At 38.6% G+C, this 17078-nt stretch overlaps 1 protein-coding gene across 4 annotated transcripts in view; it reads left to right on the top strand.

Annotated features, from left to right (window-relative positions):
• CRIM1 (cysteine rich transmembrane BMP regulator 1) overlaps positions 1-17078 on the top strand; it is a 195651-nt gene that overhangs the window by 124185 nt on the left and 54388 nt on the right. For all 4 annotated transcript variants that reach the window (XM_024242035.3, XM_024242036.3, XM_024242037.3 and 1 more), the window contains one exon: positions 375-572. In XM_024242035.3, the coding sequence (XP_024097803.2) occupies positions 375-572 (198 nt within the window). The remainder of the gene's footprint in view (positions 1-374; positions 573-17078) is intronic.

Here is a 17078-nt window from a genome sequence, read left to right as displayed (position 1 = left end):
ATAAACATTTATGTCTACAACTATGAAGACATTGTCAGAGCCTAAAATGGAGTCATGTTTTCTAATTACCAACCCACAGCTCTTGCCACAAAGCTTTCCAACTTTACAGAGTGATAGCACCTGCACGTTGGTTTTGAGACTACAGATCCTCTTCTCTGGGACTGCTGTGTCAGGATGAGTAGACATAAATTCAGTGTGACAGCTGCTTTTGCATGCACCCCCAGAGACTCCTCATGCAACCCTGAGCTTCTGTTGATCACAGTGGGAATAGAACTGCTGATGACTAGAACCCAGGGAAAAAATGTCTCTGGGTACAGACAGAGATAAGATTTAGAATATGCTCAATCTAACTCTGAACTCATGTTCTCATTTAGATCCAGTGTATCCTTTTAATAATCCCGCTGGCTGCTATGCCAATGGCCTGATCCTTGCCCACGGAGACCGGTGGCGGGAAGACGACTGCACATTCTGCCAGTGCGTCAACGGTGAACGCCACTGCGTTGCGACCGTCTGCGGACAGACCTGCACAAACCCTGTGAAAGTGCCTGGGGAGTGTTGCCCCGTGTGCGAAGGTAAATCTTGTAGATGCTAATGAGTCCCTGGCGAATGTCTTCTGTTGGAGAAGCTTCTACCAGTGTATGTTCTTGTTTGTTTATTTCCTTGGGCATAATGTCTGCTTCACGCTGTTACCAGTTGCCGACAAATTTATCAAACAGCTCAAACTAATGATTTGAGGGAAATGTTGCACATGTAAAATGAGAATAGTGTGGTCATTATTTTGCCATTGCAAATATGCGCGTCTGAATACTTTACAGTATAAGAATATATACATTTTAATTAAGTTCACTTTGAACCTAATTAACACCCAAAGGTCAACTTCACAAAATGAAATTGAAAATGAGACCGATGAGTCAATCTTAGCAGGTTTGACTTGTGACGCTTCCATATGCCCAAGGGTCCTGGCAACTAGAAGAAAAGACTGGAACCATCAAAGGCAATTTGCACTGCCTAGTGCCATCACCGAGTATCTGTTCTACTTCTCATATCCCAATGGCTGTGGCTTTGAAATTCCTCTAGTGCTGTTATTTATGTCGTGGTTACCTGCATTTGCTATGTCTCTTCTTGTTCAGTGGAGGGAAGCCTGAGGCATCCTGGACTAGTTTTTCTGTCCCGACTCCTATTCCAGATCATTTCCTCCATCCTGGGAAGATTCTCTGCATACTTAACTCATGTCAGTCTTTAATCTTGTGTCCATGTCTGTTAGTGCAGACAAGGGCTTGAATATTTATACAGACATTTCTAATAGAGAGTATCCAGCATTAAGAAGTACATTTGCATAGTAAAATGAACTAATGTGGATCAAAAATTAATCCATGTTGAAGATGGATCTTTCTAGAATTTCTAAAAACAGATATTGAAAAATGGACTTACCTTTCCAGAAAGTCAGTTAAGGAGACTAAGTCTTTTAAGCACAAAGAAATCTTCTGCTTCCACCGAAATGTTAATAAACTCAGACTCCAGAGTTTGCCTGACTAGCTTCATCAGCCTCTGAGGGGCTAGACTTATTAAAGACCTTAAAAATCATATAAAAGTTTAAGCTTGAGGACTCTATTTCTATTGACATCACCGATTCCCTCGTCATTACTGTACTCAGAGTGCAGCTGCCACACTCCAGAACTTTATAGCTTCCAGATGACCAGTTTTGTGGAGGTCACCCACCCCTACATGTATATATACTCCTCCCATTCCCTAAAGGCAGCATTTCAGTGCTGGAAAAAAAAGAGCATGTAGAAATACATATGATGGTTGTATAGTCGGCCTTACAGGAAAGGGTGCCTTACTGAAGCAGATGAAGATAAGAATGTCTGTCCCTAAGAATTAGGGACAATCTGTTGCCAACTTGAAATATTTAATTACGAATATTTGGGACACACGGTAGGAATAATGAAAGCATAAATTCATAATCCAGTAAACATTAGCCTTTTAACCTCATGGGTCTTGTGTCATAAATTCAAAATAAAACTTTAAAAACTTGTTGAAGAATAAAAGAGCCTTTCCTCTGGAAGTAAATGAAAGGAAGACTGATCCTTTTGCACCCACCTTTTGCATTCATCAGCATATCCATCATGAAGAGTAGAGAAGGAAGGCAGTTGGTGAACAGGTAAATATATATATAACTCATTTATTACCATTTTCTTAGCGCACAATGATGTTTGGATAAGGAGTGAATCTTAGTGTGGTCAGTTAGAATTTGGTCTCTGCAACATCTGCATAGAGTTATAATCTAATCATCTACTGTTTGAGAAAAGAGTTACAGTTTTGGTGAGCCATTAATTTGAAAAAATTAAGAACCTCCTGGAATTCAGATACAGCATTGGACACAAAGATAAGTAAGAGATAACCTTTAACTTTGAAGAACCTATTTAGGCTGAGTTTTAAATTAAACCAGGAGAAAGGGAATGTCCCCGTTGAGGTATGGTGGGGTAAGTGCATCACATTTGTACCCAATTTCATTTAACCTTCACAGCAACACTGCTGAAGCCTTTATTATCCCATTTTGGAGATGAAGACATTCAGGTTTAGAGCGATTTAGATCATTTCCCCCAAGGGTGTAGTTGCCATTGTGTGGCTGAGTGAGGATCAACTGAAGTCTGTCAGATTCAGCTCCATTTGTGCTTGCTTCCCCTGCCCCACACAGCATCCCAGCCTAACTCATGCCCTGCTTCTAGTGCCCTCACCCATCTCTACTCACCTCTGGCTTTTGGCTCTGTTGAGGCGTGAGGGCAGTCAGCGGAGGCAAGGGAGGAAATCATTTGCAGTTTGAAAACTACTCCAGGTATTTTGAATGTGATTGTCCACCTACTGTCTCCTCGCAGTTTGAAGACCTCGGGAAAGATGCCTTTGAGATGCATCCCTGAGTTCACTTCTAGAGCCTCAGGTCTGGGCAGCCCCCTCCACCTCAACAGAGCTCAGCATCCTTGTCATTTCAGCCGTAAAGTTCTGCTGGCCTTTTTTCCTCTCTGTCTCTTTCATGCTCTGTCTCTGATCTCTCATCAAACCTTTCAGAAGATTCCATTTTCTGGTTCTCAGAAATAATTTATCTTGCTTTTCTTGTTTTTGTTTTTAACTTAGTTGAGTAGTGAGTTTCATATGAATGTATTTACTCTCCAATAACGCTTTCATTTTAAGATGTATTAATAATAAGAACACAGATTATTTTAGTATAGGATTAAAAAACAGTGCACAGCTTAAGATAATTATACTAAAGGGTTATTTATCGCTACTAATAATAAACTTACAAAATAACACAAGGTGAATGGATCTTACTGCTTAGTTTATAGGGTCCAAGAAAGTCTCTGGGATCATTTGAAGACATTTTTTCTCAGCAGTCATTCAATATCATACTTAAATATAATTTCAAATGATTTCAGGGTAGCAAAAGGATTGTATGAAATAAGAAAAAGTGCAAGGTGGTAATGTGCAATAAATAAGCAATCACCCAGAAATAGTTAGAGGAAAACCAGAAACACTGGTATTTACCTAGTTTATACACACAATAAATTCCTCTGTGCACAGTTGCATAACCAGTGTTGGCCCTTACCCTGTTAGCTACAGTCTCTAGGTACATCATCAGAGTATGAAATTAGATGAAAGGACCCCACACAAGGATTGTGGTTTTAGATTCTAAGTAAACTAACAGCATCACTAAATATGGCATGTTAGGACCTCCAGGGAGGAAGAACCTTATTGTGGCTGTTGTTATTGGAGACACATACCTTCCAAATGACAAGATAATGTGCCTTTTGGTTACTCCTGGAGGACTAGGGACATGAACCTGGGGGCCCTTAAAGACTAGGCTGTTACTTGACAGCTAACTTGATTCACAAGTACCTAAGTGCTTTTTAAATTGGCACTTAAGTACTCTCATGATGAATTCTTAGCAAGTTATTGTCAACACCCAATTCAGGTATACAGATAAGCCTTTCCAGTCTGTAACTGATTATATTCCCACATTTTGCTTTGTTGGCTTTTCTCTACATCTCTTGTTTATCGATCTCATTATTTTTATTTTCTGACCCCTGTAAAGAGCTAGGGTGGAAACGTGTGGAATAGCATATAAAGTTTTCAGTCGAAGGGTATACATAGACGACATGGCCTTAATCTCCTTAAAAACTAAAAACAAAAAAGAGATTGGACAGCAGAATTAGGTGTTCATCTGCAGGGCCACTGTTATGTGTAACCCTTAATGACAGTGGCTAACATTTCATACAGTTGTTATGTGTCAGGTTTAAGTGCTTTAAGAGGAGCAACTAATTTGAGATCCTCACAGCATCCCTTCGGTAGGGGTGCTGTCATCCCAGTTTACCATCAGAGAACACAAAGTTCAGAGGCCATGTAATTTGCCCAGGGTCATACAGCTCATAACTGACAGCACAGTGTGTCCCCAGGACCAGACCCTGGACCCTGAATGGACAGTGCCTCTGCACTGCAGTGCATTATACCCTGAAAGAGGCTCCATCCCCCTGTAAAGAAAGAATTTGGCATATTCTTTTGAATCCCTAAAACAACATGTGATGTGTAAGTAGATGCTCAAAATTTTTAAATGAGTAAATAATAAGTGAAGGCAGTGAGGAGGAAAGAAAGACTGGAGCAGGATGTCCCAACCAGACCCTTCTTACAGATCTTCTTTTTAGTTGAGTGAGGGAGCAGACCCTGATACAGGGTTACCTTAACCAGAGCGTCAAAAGCTGATGGCCATTGGGACCCCTGATCTGCTACTTGAAGGAAGAATAATGTCAGGGTGCTTATCACTGAAAACACATTTTGAGAACATAAGTAAGAGTGTTGTGGAACTGTATCACATGAGGTGGGCCCACATGTCTACAGGCCAGTTGGACCAGTTTCCTGCATTGACGGTTCACCCTTCTGATGGGCACTCAGCTCTGGGCTCCATCCCTGTGGCAGCCTCATGGACCTTCCAAGACTGATGTGTATTCTGTGGTTTGTTCTGTCCCAGTTCAGCCACTGAAGTCCAGAATCACAGAGTTTAAGTGGGGCTTCCCAGACCCTCTAAGGCTAATGCTTGCTGCCACGTTAATGTACTGTTTTTAAGATGCCTTGTGCATGGTGTAGATGCCACTGCATTTCAGTTACTCACACAGGCAAGGATTTTTTTTACGTTGTCATTAGGTATTGAGAATAATTTGCTAATTTTTTTTTCAATAATACCAAGTATAAATGCTGCCGAAGCTGATTCTTAATGTCAGAGGGATCCTGAGGACAGGTTGCTATTTCCATTAGAAATCTATTTTGTAATTGAAGGTAAGATAAGGTATTGGGGAGGGAAGTTTTGGCTACATGACATCTATAACATCCCCATGATTACTCAATAAGAAAAATTCAAGAGATGTGGACAGGTGTGTGGCCAGCTTAGCTGTGACACCTGATTCAAGAGATTAGAGCTTCCTGGGGACTTTGAAGTCTTGTTGTCAGACCTGATCTGCCCTCTCATCTTGGGCTGCGGCTGGACCCTGCCCAGGTGGCCACTGTGACCTGAGTGTTCTTCAGGCCTCCTTATGTGCACCATCTCCTGCAGGGAGGAGCTGATGATTTTGATGACCTTAGGGATTTTGAAGCCAACACCAGAGTATCACTTTTCAAGAACTAGGAACAACTTAGGTAATATTTTAAAAGGTAGCATTCAGAATTATACTCAGGTTGCCAGTAAATAAATTCCATGCTTGCCATTGGGCAGATGGGTAGTTTCCCCTCTACTATTTCTGTCTGTCTGAAAACAAAGCAAAATCCATGTTCTTATCTCTGACAGGAAGTCAAAGAGTTATTTGTAGATTGTTAAAGCTGGATGAGAGGTATATCAGAGTCCATAGTATTCAGTATTTTTTAAGTTTTCTTCTTAATAAAAAGTTAAAATTGCTATTTGCAGATAAATTATCAGATACCCAGCTGAGTTTCAGGCCTAATAATTCTGCTAACCTGGACTTAACTCTTGAAGTAGAGGATAGAGGAATAAGAGATTCACTGTGCTTGGATTCTTTCTAATTCTGGGTTTAGGATGGAATGTGGTTGAACCAAAAAATCAACTGTCTTTTTTCCTGCCACCTGGCTTTCTTGGATCTCTTACTTAGGGAATCCTGGTCCTACTTGGGACAGTGTTGAAGACTGGATGTCAGGCATGTCTTGGCCTATGTGGATTTAGTAAGCCACTTCAGTCTCAGCTCACCCAATATTGTAAGTTGCGCTTCTCTAAAAGGCTGGAGTTCTGTGAGCTGTCAAATGTACTGTCGTCTTCTTCATCAATCCCAAATTTATAGAAGCACTATATTCTCTCCCTGAAGGCCTATGATATAGCTTGAATCAAGCTGCCCTTCTAATGAGATTTCCACTGGGCTGCCAGAAAAGTCTGTACCAGGCACATATCTGGGTGGGAGTTCTTTGAAACAAGAAAAAATGTTTCCAGCCCTGCCCATAATGCTTCCTCACCGAACAGTATCTCAAATGATTAAGCTACTGCTTTTGTGGCACGGAGTCAAACATAGTTTGGCTGACCCCAAGAGGCAGTGAAGTCAAAGATGCCATAGGGTCACATGTTATTAACATTCTGGTACATAACAGGGATCAAAACTCAGTTTATGGGTGGTATTGCTTCAGTGCCATATACTATGCTATTATTAGTAAGCCAAGAATAATAAAATATTCGTAATAGTCTAAAGACTGTTAGGCATGTGTTTTATCCTTTAACTCTAAACGTCCTGGAAACTAGTTCCATAAATGGAAATGAAAATATAACACAGTCTATTTTTTGCTTGTCCAAATAAAGTCATATGTTGGGTAACAAATGCGTAGCAAATGACCATTTGTTAACCTAGGTCTTTAACATAAACATCAGAAATTTTTCAGTGATGAATATTGTCGTATTTTGATTTTTCTCTGATCATTTAAAATATGTTTACATATTTAAAATAAAACTAGAATATAGGTAAAATAAATATAAAAGACACTCATATCTGGCCTTAATATGTCACTTTCAAGATTTTGTGATTTTTTCACAGCTATATAGAAACATGTACATTATATGAGTGGCTTTCTTTACATGTTAGATCCACCACTTACATTAATAGTTAAACAAGTGTAGAAATAAATGTTGTGGAAGTAGTTTAATGGAGAAGAAATGGTTATTCTTACTTACACCTAGGAGTCCTGCTGCTGGTTCTCCAAGTCCAGCATGTCTTTGCTTGTGTCGGTAATGCCTTGCACTTTGTACTTGATTTTGAGTAAGACTGCCATACTGAACCAAGTTTTACAAATAAAAATGAAGGTTGGTCTTATACTCTTAATTTGCTAGATGACCAAACTGATCAATGCCTTAAATGTTCAGAATTGTTGAGAGCTAATTCTGAAACACATGATTAGAAATTCCTCTGCCCCTGAGTTTACAGAGCTCAGCTGTTAAGTATTTCCCTGTTGAAGTGGCGTGCAAGGGGGTGGGTTGCTCTTTATTTCCTCTGCTGTCTACTTCCCATACCTAAAAGGGTATTCTTGCTGGGAGTCTGATAATTTTCCCACTAAGACAATAATTGCATCTAATAGATCAGACTTGGGCCTGCTAATTTTCATCTAATCAACAGAGGCAGGAAAACATAGTCTGGAATGCCAACTATGTGAATGAAAAATATTTAGTCATTCCCGAAATGATAGGAATGTTTTTCCAACAAGCTTAAATAAACACAATCTCTTTTGAGACTGTGCTAAACTTTTTTTGGATGAGACAACTCTTAGGCAACCAAACAGAAGTTAATGAAGGTTATTAAGAGACATGCCCTTCAGAAAAGGCTTGCAGACTTTAGAAAGAAAAGATTCCATCTTCTTTATGCTGCAACCATTGATAAATAACAGAATTGGTTTACTTTTAGCTTTTGTCTACCCAGTAGAATTTAACATTTTAATTAGTAATCATACTGCCCAATGTTCAAAAGATACCATTTTACCTAGCATGGCTATATTAGACCATCTTATTTTAAAAATCCTCATCTTCATCTCCTTCTACTGTTTGCCTCAGTCCCAAGGAATTGATTGGACTCAACACTCCTGTATTTAAAGCACCTGATTACACTTTTCCTATGAAGTGTGTTTGTTTATTCCCACCAATACAAGGTCCCACCAGATAATAAAATTATTTTTAAACATACTAAAATGTACATATTCAAGTGAAGTGTTTTTCCTTTCACAAGTTATATGGGAAAAATGTATACTTACTCCAGGAATACAGTGATTCAGAATATTTTTGGTGCCTCTCTTTTGAAACTGACTTTAGAGATCATAGCACATCCTTTTGAATATCCTTAGCTTTGTAAACCCTTGACTTTGAAGGTTTATTAGACTCTAGGAAATAGCCAAAGTCATTTATGCTGAAGTCTGGTTTAAAAAAAAAAAAAAGGTGGCCAATCTAGCTGAGTAAAACTCTTTAGAGGAAGCAAAAAGTGACAGTAAAATAAAGGCACTTTGTCTTCTATGACATAGTAATTTGCTCTGAAAGCAACTATGAAGAGGTTTCAAACAGAATTTTAACATGAACAGCATTTTGGCATAAGAATATAGCCTCTAAAAGTGAGTACTTTTATCAATAACACTTATTTGTAAGTATAACTCCTGGTGTGTTTATAAAAAAAAATCAGTTCACCTACTACATAGTATTTTTATGACTTCTAGGAATTAGAGGCATATATTAAAATGGTCATATACTGTATTACGTTTTTCTGAAATTGCAGGGGTTCTATTCCAACATTTTTTTAAATAAATTAGACTAAAATAATTTGCCTATAGAAACAGCTCAAAATAGGTAGTGATTCTAATATAATTTATTTTTAGTATTTTAGTTATCTAATTCCACTTCTAATTATACCAGACTGTTTCCTGGTATAGTCTTAAGTATATCTTATAAAAACAAAATGATTTCACATTGCTTAATATATGAGGGTTAGCATTGAAGATAGTGAAAAATCCAGTGAGTCACTGTTAAACCCCCATTAGAACTTTTCTGTGCTGTATCTATCTGATTATTGAAGATACAGTGTCACACAAGCATATAAACCATCTGTTGCAATACTATTTTAAAATCGTAGGACAGATTCAAAGAGGGGAAATATCCATTAAAGAACGCCTCTTGCGCATGTTGTGGGTCTCCCCATCACAGGTGGCTGATGAGGTGGCAGGAGCAGCATCATACCCACCTATCAGCCTCTTAATTTGAGACTCCCAAATACTCCCCTGCATGAGCTCCCAGAATGCAGATTGGGAAATCTGTTGCCAGGGGACTCAGCAAAGCCAGATCTTGGTCCAGGGGTCATACCATCAGTTTAATCTAAATTTGACATGCTTTGAGCAATACAGGAAATGTAACATGTTTTTGAAATTTGCCAGAAAGCATGCGTTTTGTTTTATAAATATTTTGAGTTTAGGTTGATCAGCAGTTTGACCAAATTTTTATTTACCATTTATATCTACAGAATACCTGTTTACACCTCAGTGGAGTTTACCTTTTGCATCTGAGAGATTAGCTGGTTATCTGGTTTGTTTGAAACACAGCCTAGTTCAGGTATATGGACCATTTGAGATCACAGAATTTAATGTTAGCTGCCAGTAAAAAGATGCAGTCCCAGGACTCCAGCTCTTACTTTGCAGCAGCATAGTGAAACACAACTAAGAATCCTCAAGATCCTAAGGCCAAGTACTTGAACCTTGTGGACCCTGCGAATCATGTAACTTTCACATTGGCTGCTGGAGCAAACCGAGAGTTGATTTGCAAGCCACCGCTCGACCAGCACCAGAACTCATAGTATGCATTCTGTGTGCTTACCTCATCCCTGACTGCAGCTTACTCTTTTCTAGCTAAAATTTACCTGGATCCCCATTTCCTTGCTTTAAAAAAGTATTCATTCATGATATAATTTGAGACTGCCTTGGATCTATTACATAATCTAATGAGGTATATTTATATGCTTCTTTATGTATATTCAGTGCCTACCATTTGCCCGTGCCTGTGCCTTTGTGCCTTGCATGGTGGTTGAACCCCCTTAGTTTGCCTATCAGTACGAAGACAGGAGATCACGTTCTTTTTCACCTTAATTGGACAGCTATTGCCCTGCATGTCAGCTCACTTTTAAAACAATTCAGGGAGTCTCTATTTGTTAGGGAAGCTGTAATATGTTTGGAGATAATAAGCTATCCACTTGGGATGGCCTCGGGCCTTGCATACTGAGAGGGTCGGCAAGCTCAGATCTTTTCAAAGCCATAAGTCTCTCATCCTTTCTGGGAATCAAGTTTTTAAAAGATTCCATGGAGATTTTATGTTAGACGAATTCCACAGGGGGTGTGCTCCACAGTCCTGTGACAGAGATACTAAGAACATGACTCATTGCATGAGGAGCCCCTACAGTTCTTGTTATGAAAGTACTGGTTGAACTTTCTCTTATTGTTGACATATGTTTGAGATCCCTGACTTCCTAACACTGAGATCTGCTCGTGAAAGACAGTTTTTAGAAATAGGTCTTCTGTATCTTTCAACTTGAGAGTGGCAAGAAACACTGGCAAAGATAAAAAGTAGTATAAATGATTCTGTGATGAGTTTGCCCTTGTCCCTAAAGATCTAGCAAGGCCCCCATCATGAGAGAGGAAGAACAGGGGCCAGGCACACAGAGTCATTGTTTCGACCCACATTGGATTAGCTGATTACTAAGAGATTTCTGTTCTCTTGGAGACATCATAGACATAGTCAAAATGTAGAACAATGGTATCAGACTGCTACTCAGCAAATGTGAAAGGCATCACTGGCTGGTCACTAACATGCTCCAAAGCTTACCAGACCATATGAAAAGATAGCACAGACCCACCCACCATCTCAGATGCTTTTCACGTTATCAGTAGAGACAAAAAATGATGCTTAAGTTGCAACAGGCAGGGTTCAGAATGCTGAACCAATTGCCATACTGTTTATCAGCTGCGCATTTGAGGTCTGTGAAAGGGCTAAGAATTCATTAATTAGCCATTACCTGAGATCAGTTATAGCTCTGAGGAGACAAGATCAGCATGACATCAATAATTACAACAAGAAGTAATGTTGCTGTCACCCTTACAGTATAGTCTTTTCTTGACAAGCTTGTTTGAGCATTATAGGAATATTGTGAGGTAGAAATAATGAGTATTCCCATTTTCTAGAAGCCCAGAGAGGTCCATCATAACATGTTAGCCTAATGAGAGAGGAGGGACTCAGGCTATGTTTTCTGACTCCAAATCCATGACCTTGGCATTGCTTCCCAGTAGACCCTCATTATGAGAAGATGGGATGAGAAAAATAAGATGATGAATGTCAAAGTACTTGATCACTGTGGCTTAGATTCAAAGGCCAGTCTACTCCTGGCTCCATCCCCATTGCTGAGACCCAGTTACTGTTATTCTGAACTCTGTGGCCCAGCCTTTGATCCCGGGTTCTTCTCATGAGCCTCTGACTGGAATTTTGACCTTGCTGTTTGACTTCTGGGAGAGCTGGATCTGTTTTCTGCTTCTACTTTTTTATTCCTGCATCCTCCCACCTAGGGACATTACTCAACCCAAGAGCCCCGACCCACTCTCCCATCCTGTCAGGCTTGACCTCTGCCCATTCTTGTGCATATCCATCCAAATTCTAGGCCCCAAGCCCTAACCATTGGCACTTAAGTCCCCACTGAGTAAATGAGCTGCTCAGCCCCCATCAGTCTGCCAGGCACCAGGATACCATCACCAGCACATGTACATTCTGCTCTGCACTCTTCCTTTTCTTTCTCTGATTCTTGTCGGTCTCTAATTAACCCGGTTGTCAGTTTGCCAAGCAGTCAGCAAAAGTGCCCATAACTTTACGCAGTAGAAGATGAGCTCCTGAGTTGAATGACTGCCTAGCTGTTTTCAGGATTATTTTAATAACACTTTTTATTTGGCATCATCAAGGAGTAGGGTAGTTCCAGAAGTGAATTCTCCAGATAATTAAAATTTGGGATGTCAGATCTTACATTAATAATTTTATGGGAGGCCTTCTATAATGCTTTGTGTACTTTTCTGCCTTCTTAAGCCAAAGATACAGATCATATGATCATATTTTAACCCATCTCAGGAAACCGAGTGTCATCACTGAGTAATCTCATTTTGGACGGCTTGGATTTGGGGATTTGCACTCCATTTTCACCATTATTAAGTGTGTCTGGTTTACAACAGCCTTCAGATCTGGCTTTCTGCTTCAGTGGAGCTCATTTATTGTGTACCTCCTATGTGCAAAAGACTGCCACAGTGGTGTGAACCCTAAGGAACTTACTGTCTAATCTTCTAAAAGTTAGAAAATTAGAGATACAGCCTCTTAGGACAATTTTGAATGGGAGCTCTTCTTTGCCAAATAATGTACACTGACTTTAGGTGCTTAGATGTCTTTCTTTTTCCCGTTTTGTTCATTCATTGAGCAGTTCTATAGACCAAACTGTACTAGGTGCTGAGGTTATAAACAATGAATGAAGTATTGTCCCTAACGTGCAGACCCTTCCTCCCTGGTTTTCAACCATTTCCCAGAAGGCTAGGTTCCAGTTACCAAAATTCTGACTGCCTGACCCACCCTCCAAGTTGAAAATAGCTACTTAAATGTGCACACACACAAACCCGCATACCTATTAATGTAACACATTATTTCCACTTAAAGCTACCAAAATATAATTCCTATGAACGTTAGCAATAAAAAGAATAAGAATAAAATGTAAGACAAGTATGAAAGATCTAGATTCTTGGAATCCAGTGATAATTTTGTGAGCCATCTCAAGCTGGATTCCTGGAAAAAGATACCCCACTCTATAAAAAAATTTTTTAATTTGTCTTTTGTGGTCTTTTAATAATCTCAATAATACTATCATCTTTTCCTATTAAATATGTTTTTGGTAAAGGAAGAAAAATATTAATATGTCTAACAGCCAAGATTCCTTGGGAAAAGCATACGAAATTAATAAATAGGTCTAAAATAAATACATGGTTTGCTTCCTCTTCTGATCACAAAATAATACAAATCTTGGGAACATTTGCACACTGTTCATTTTAAAATAAAATAAACTGCTCTGAGATAAGTAGTTCAGAAATTACAAGGATGTAGGTGTTGTTATGAGAAGTGTACAAAGGGAAAAAGGGTAACCAAATGTGTAGCAGCTAAAAGAATTTGAAAACTCCAACCGTAAGAGACTTTTTTCCATGACTTAATGAGGCTTTCTTAAGTACACATTCAAACGCTACGGAAATTCCCACTTCCAGATTAGGGAATTTTTATATCTTCAATTTTTTTTTCTTATTGTCTGCTTCAGTAGAGTTTTCCCTCTAGCTTCATTTGGGAAAATTTCGTCTTCACTGTACTTTCTTTCCCAAGATGCAATTATGTTGACAATTTGGTGATTTATTTGAAAGGTGTTCTAACCAGTTATGGGTCACATTTGAAAAGCATCTGTGTTAACAGCTTGGCATATGAAAATACAGCAAAACAGACAAGCTTTGATGCTGTCTTGGCCAGCCTTATCTCCAGTTTTATGGCCCTGGCTAGGAGACCTGATATATTTAGCCATTGAACTGCCATGTCAAGTCAGTGACATTTTGGAATTTTCCTACTCATTGGATATTCACGTTGCTTAACCAAGTTCAGCCCCCTCCAACCCCCCAATCCCTGCCCAAAATAGAAAAATAAAACTACGTTAAGAAAGAGCGCCTGAAGTAAGTCCGAAAAGAAAGCATAATTGTTCATTTTTGTCTCTCATAATCAAATAAGCAGGCTTGGGAATTTACAAAGAAGAGCTATGTAAAATCTGCAAGGCATTATTAAAGCCTGAAAGAAGAGGTAATAAGAGAAACGAGAGACAGATAGGAATTGTTAGCTTCATTTATCTTAATACTTCTACTTGAATATTTTTTCACTTGTAAAGAAATGTAAGAATGTATCTGTCTTTAAAAGGTACTTTTTCTGTAATCCCAGCACTTTAGGAGGCTGAGGTAGGAAGATTGCTTGAGGTCAGGAGTTCGAGACCAGACTGGGCAACATAGTGAGACCTCATCTCAAAAGAAGAAGAAAAATAAATAAAAAGGAAAAACAAAAGCATTTTTTTCTAGAAATTTGCCTACAAAGAGGTTTTTCCAGAAGGACTTTTCTTAGTGTGTGGGTGTGTATGCATATGAATGCATAGGAACAGAGGGTGCTGGCAGACAGCTGCTTTCCACAGCCAGGCCTACAGTTCACCAGAGGACAGCACAGTGAGGCAGCAGTCCTAGAGACAATCAGAATCTGGAAACAGAGTTAATTACCCTCCTGACAAGACAGTGCTACACACAGACCCAACAGGGATGGCTGTGTATGCCTTCCACAGTTGTACATTTACAGAGTCACCCACCCATACTCAAGAACTGCTAATTGGTTGTCAGCTTTCCCAGGGTTGCTAATCAGAAAGAGTGCTTCACACATTTCTCAATGGAGATAATTAATATTATTTATGAGAGAGAACCAGCTCATAGTAATCTATCTAAGAACCTTGTATGGATTAATTCAAAACCAGAAGTTCAGTGAAGTAATACAGATTAGACAGCAATTTAAAAGCATCCATTAACATTGTCATTTAGGCTACATGTACCTGAAATATAACAATTATTATATTGTTTCAGAAGTAACTATATATAATTATACATTTAAAAATAACTGAGGATCAAAATATGTTCATTTTTATTGTTCTCCCAGAGTTGTTGAACTATATAATGTGAGGATAAGACTGATCTAAAAACTTTATACCAGCATCTTAAAAGGTTGAATTTGAGTTTCAGCTTCTTACTTCCTTGGCCAGTTTTTGGAGAATTTCTCATAAAATAAAGTAACAAAAGGCAAGAAAGTAGAGAGCTTAGATTTGCTTAACACATTTATAACACCTGAATAACCGAATATATATTTATGGTTTAGTATCATGGCCTTGAAGTTAGATTCATGATTTTCATTTTAACTTTATATTTTTAATCAAATTAATTGTGATCCCAGCAGCTTAATTTCACCATTAAGTAGATAAAATTGCTCCTAGGAAATACGTGAGCATCAATATAAAATACCGATGGTGTTTTTCAATAACAGTGTCTGAAGCTCTCTAATTTGTAAAAAATACTAACATATTCCTGGAAATAATTTTACTGACAGGACATCTGTTAGGCTTTTTAGGTTATGAAGAAGTAACCCTAAATTTTTAATAAATGTAAAATAAAGAATCAGCATGTGTTTGTGTATGTTATTGCATGTTATAAGATATTTTCTTTCAAAATTTTGTTTTCTAAGACTTGGGATAAGAATTGGTGGCTGAGCATCTGCACTCCTGACACAATCCCAAGGGTTCTTTTAAAAACAGCTCTTCTGGACAGTGTAAGGTGCTTGGAGGGTCTCTAAAAATTGTTCAAGAAAACAACAGGTAGAGGAGAGTAAAGTTTCCCACTCAGATGCTGAGTAGGAAACAGCAAACCGATGTAGACATAACAAACACCCATTTTTGTTCTTTATTGCTTCTAGGCTCAGACTATTTCTAGAATTCTTCTCCACAAGGAAGCTGTTGGAGGGTTCCCTTTAGAAATAGTTGTAGCCAAAGACAGTGAATTCCTGCTGTTTCAAGCCTTCTTCCTTTGGAGGACATTAAGGTATTTCTTTGATTCCTCAGCTGATTCAGTACAAGATGAGATAGAATTTCAAGGTAATCCTATAAACAGTACTTCACTGAATTTCCCCTCTCCAAAACCCCACCTCTATGCAAGCATTTCCTCATTCTCCTAAATGAGGAAATCTAAGACCATTTCTCTCCTTTGAAAGAGGCCTACTAACACATCTCTACCAAGCTAGTTTAAAGGGGGACAGTTTTCTTTGCTCCAGGCAGCAAGTATCACGTACAGGGATGCATCAGTGCCTCCAGAAATCTTAGCAGGACCTCTGTTCAATTGAACTTTGTTTACCAAACACACCAAAGATAGGGGATCACCATCATCCTAGAAAGGCTTGTATTCTCCGACACACAATTTCAGTGCCATACCCCATGTAACATAGGAGCACAGAAATGTAGGATTTAAATGAGAATCTTCTGGTCTTCAGACCAAAACCCGACAGGTAATTTCCGTATTCAAAGCACTGTTGCATAGACTAGAGAAAAGTCTGGGATAATAACAATTCCTGATGAGCAAATTTCAGGATGCTCTAACTTTTAGACAGGCAGAATGTATATTTCACATACTTTGCTCACACTCCCTCAAGCTTCTTTATTTTTTTTTTTGGATGAGAAACAGTCATACTGAGATACCATGATTCTAGATTCTTTAAAATCACCTCTTCTCCCACCAGGAGCTCTCTTGGATAAAAGCTGTGTTAAGAATCTGACCAGCTCTTGGTCATTATTCTTTAAGAACTATAAATATAATATTGATTTGAAATGCTTTAATTGAGAATGGTGTCAAATATGTCTCACTTTGGAGCTGATTATTTAGCATAAGAAATTGAATCTTAGTTGTCTCATGGCACTTGTTTCTCAAAAAATTGCCCTGACATTAGTAATAGGATCAGTTCTGAGATTATATAATAATATGTTGGACTGGAAGCAAACTCTCAAATATGTTTAACAATAATGTGAGATTTTTTTCTAGATAATTTATAAATAGATAGATAATCTATATACTTACAGGTCATATTTTTGTTGTAATGTTCTCACAGAAATTTAACTACTCTGGCTGTGGTCTCACATGATAGGAAACCAAGCACTAAAATGTTGGGAGAATGACGAAAGGCAGTACACTGTAATGGATGAGTTCAATTGAAATGCCAGGAGACAACTAGTTGCCTGCAAATGTGTACAACTCAACAATTACTCCAATTACATAGGGTATTAGCAGTAAGGACCCAAGACACATGTGTTACCACCCAGAAAAAAACTTTAAAATTTGTTCCAGTTTGTGTCTGTGTAGGAAAATTAGATGTATTTGTTAAATGTGATAAAATGAGATGCCACGTG

This window comes from Pongo abelii, chromosome 12 (assembly GCF_028885655.2).
Source record: "Pongo abelii isolate AG06213 chromosome 12, NHGRI_mPonAbe1-v2.0_pri, whole genome shotgun sequence".
Classification (NCBI taxonomy): domain Eukaryota; kingdom Metazoa; phylum Chordata; class Mammalia; order Primates; family Hominidae; genus Pongo; species Pongo abelii.
The sequence above is the reverse complement of the archived record's forward strand: the minus strand, read 5'-3'. Positions and strand labels throughout refer to the sequence as shown.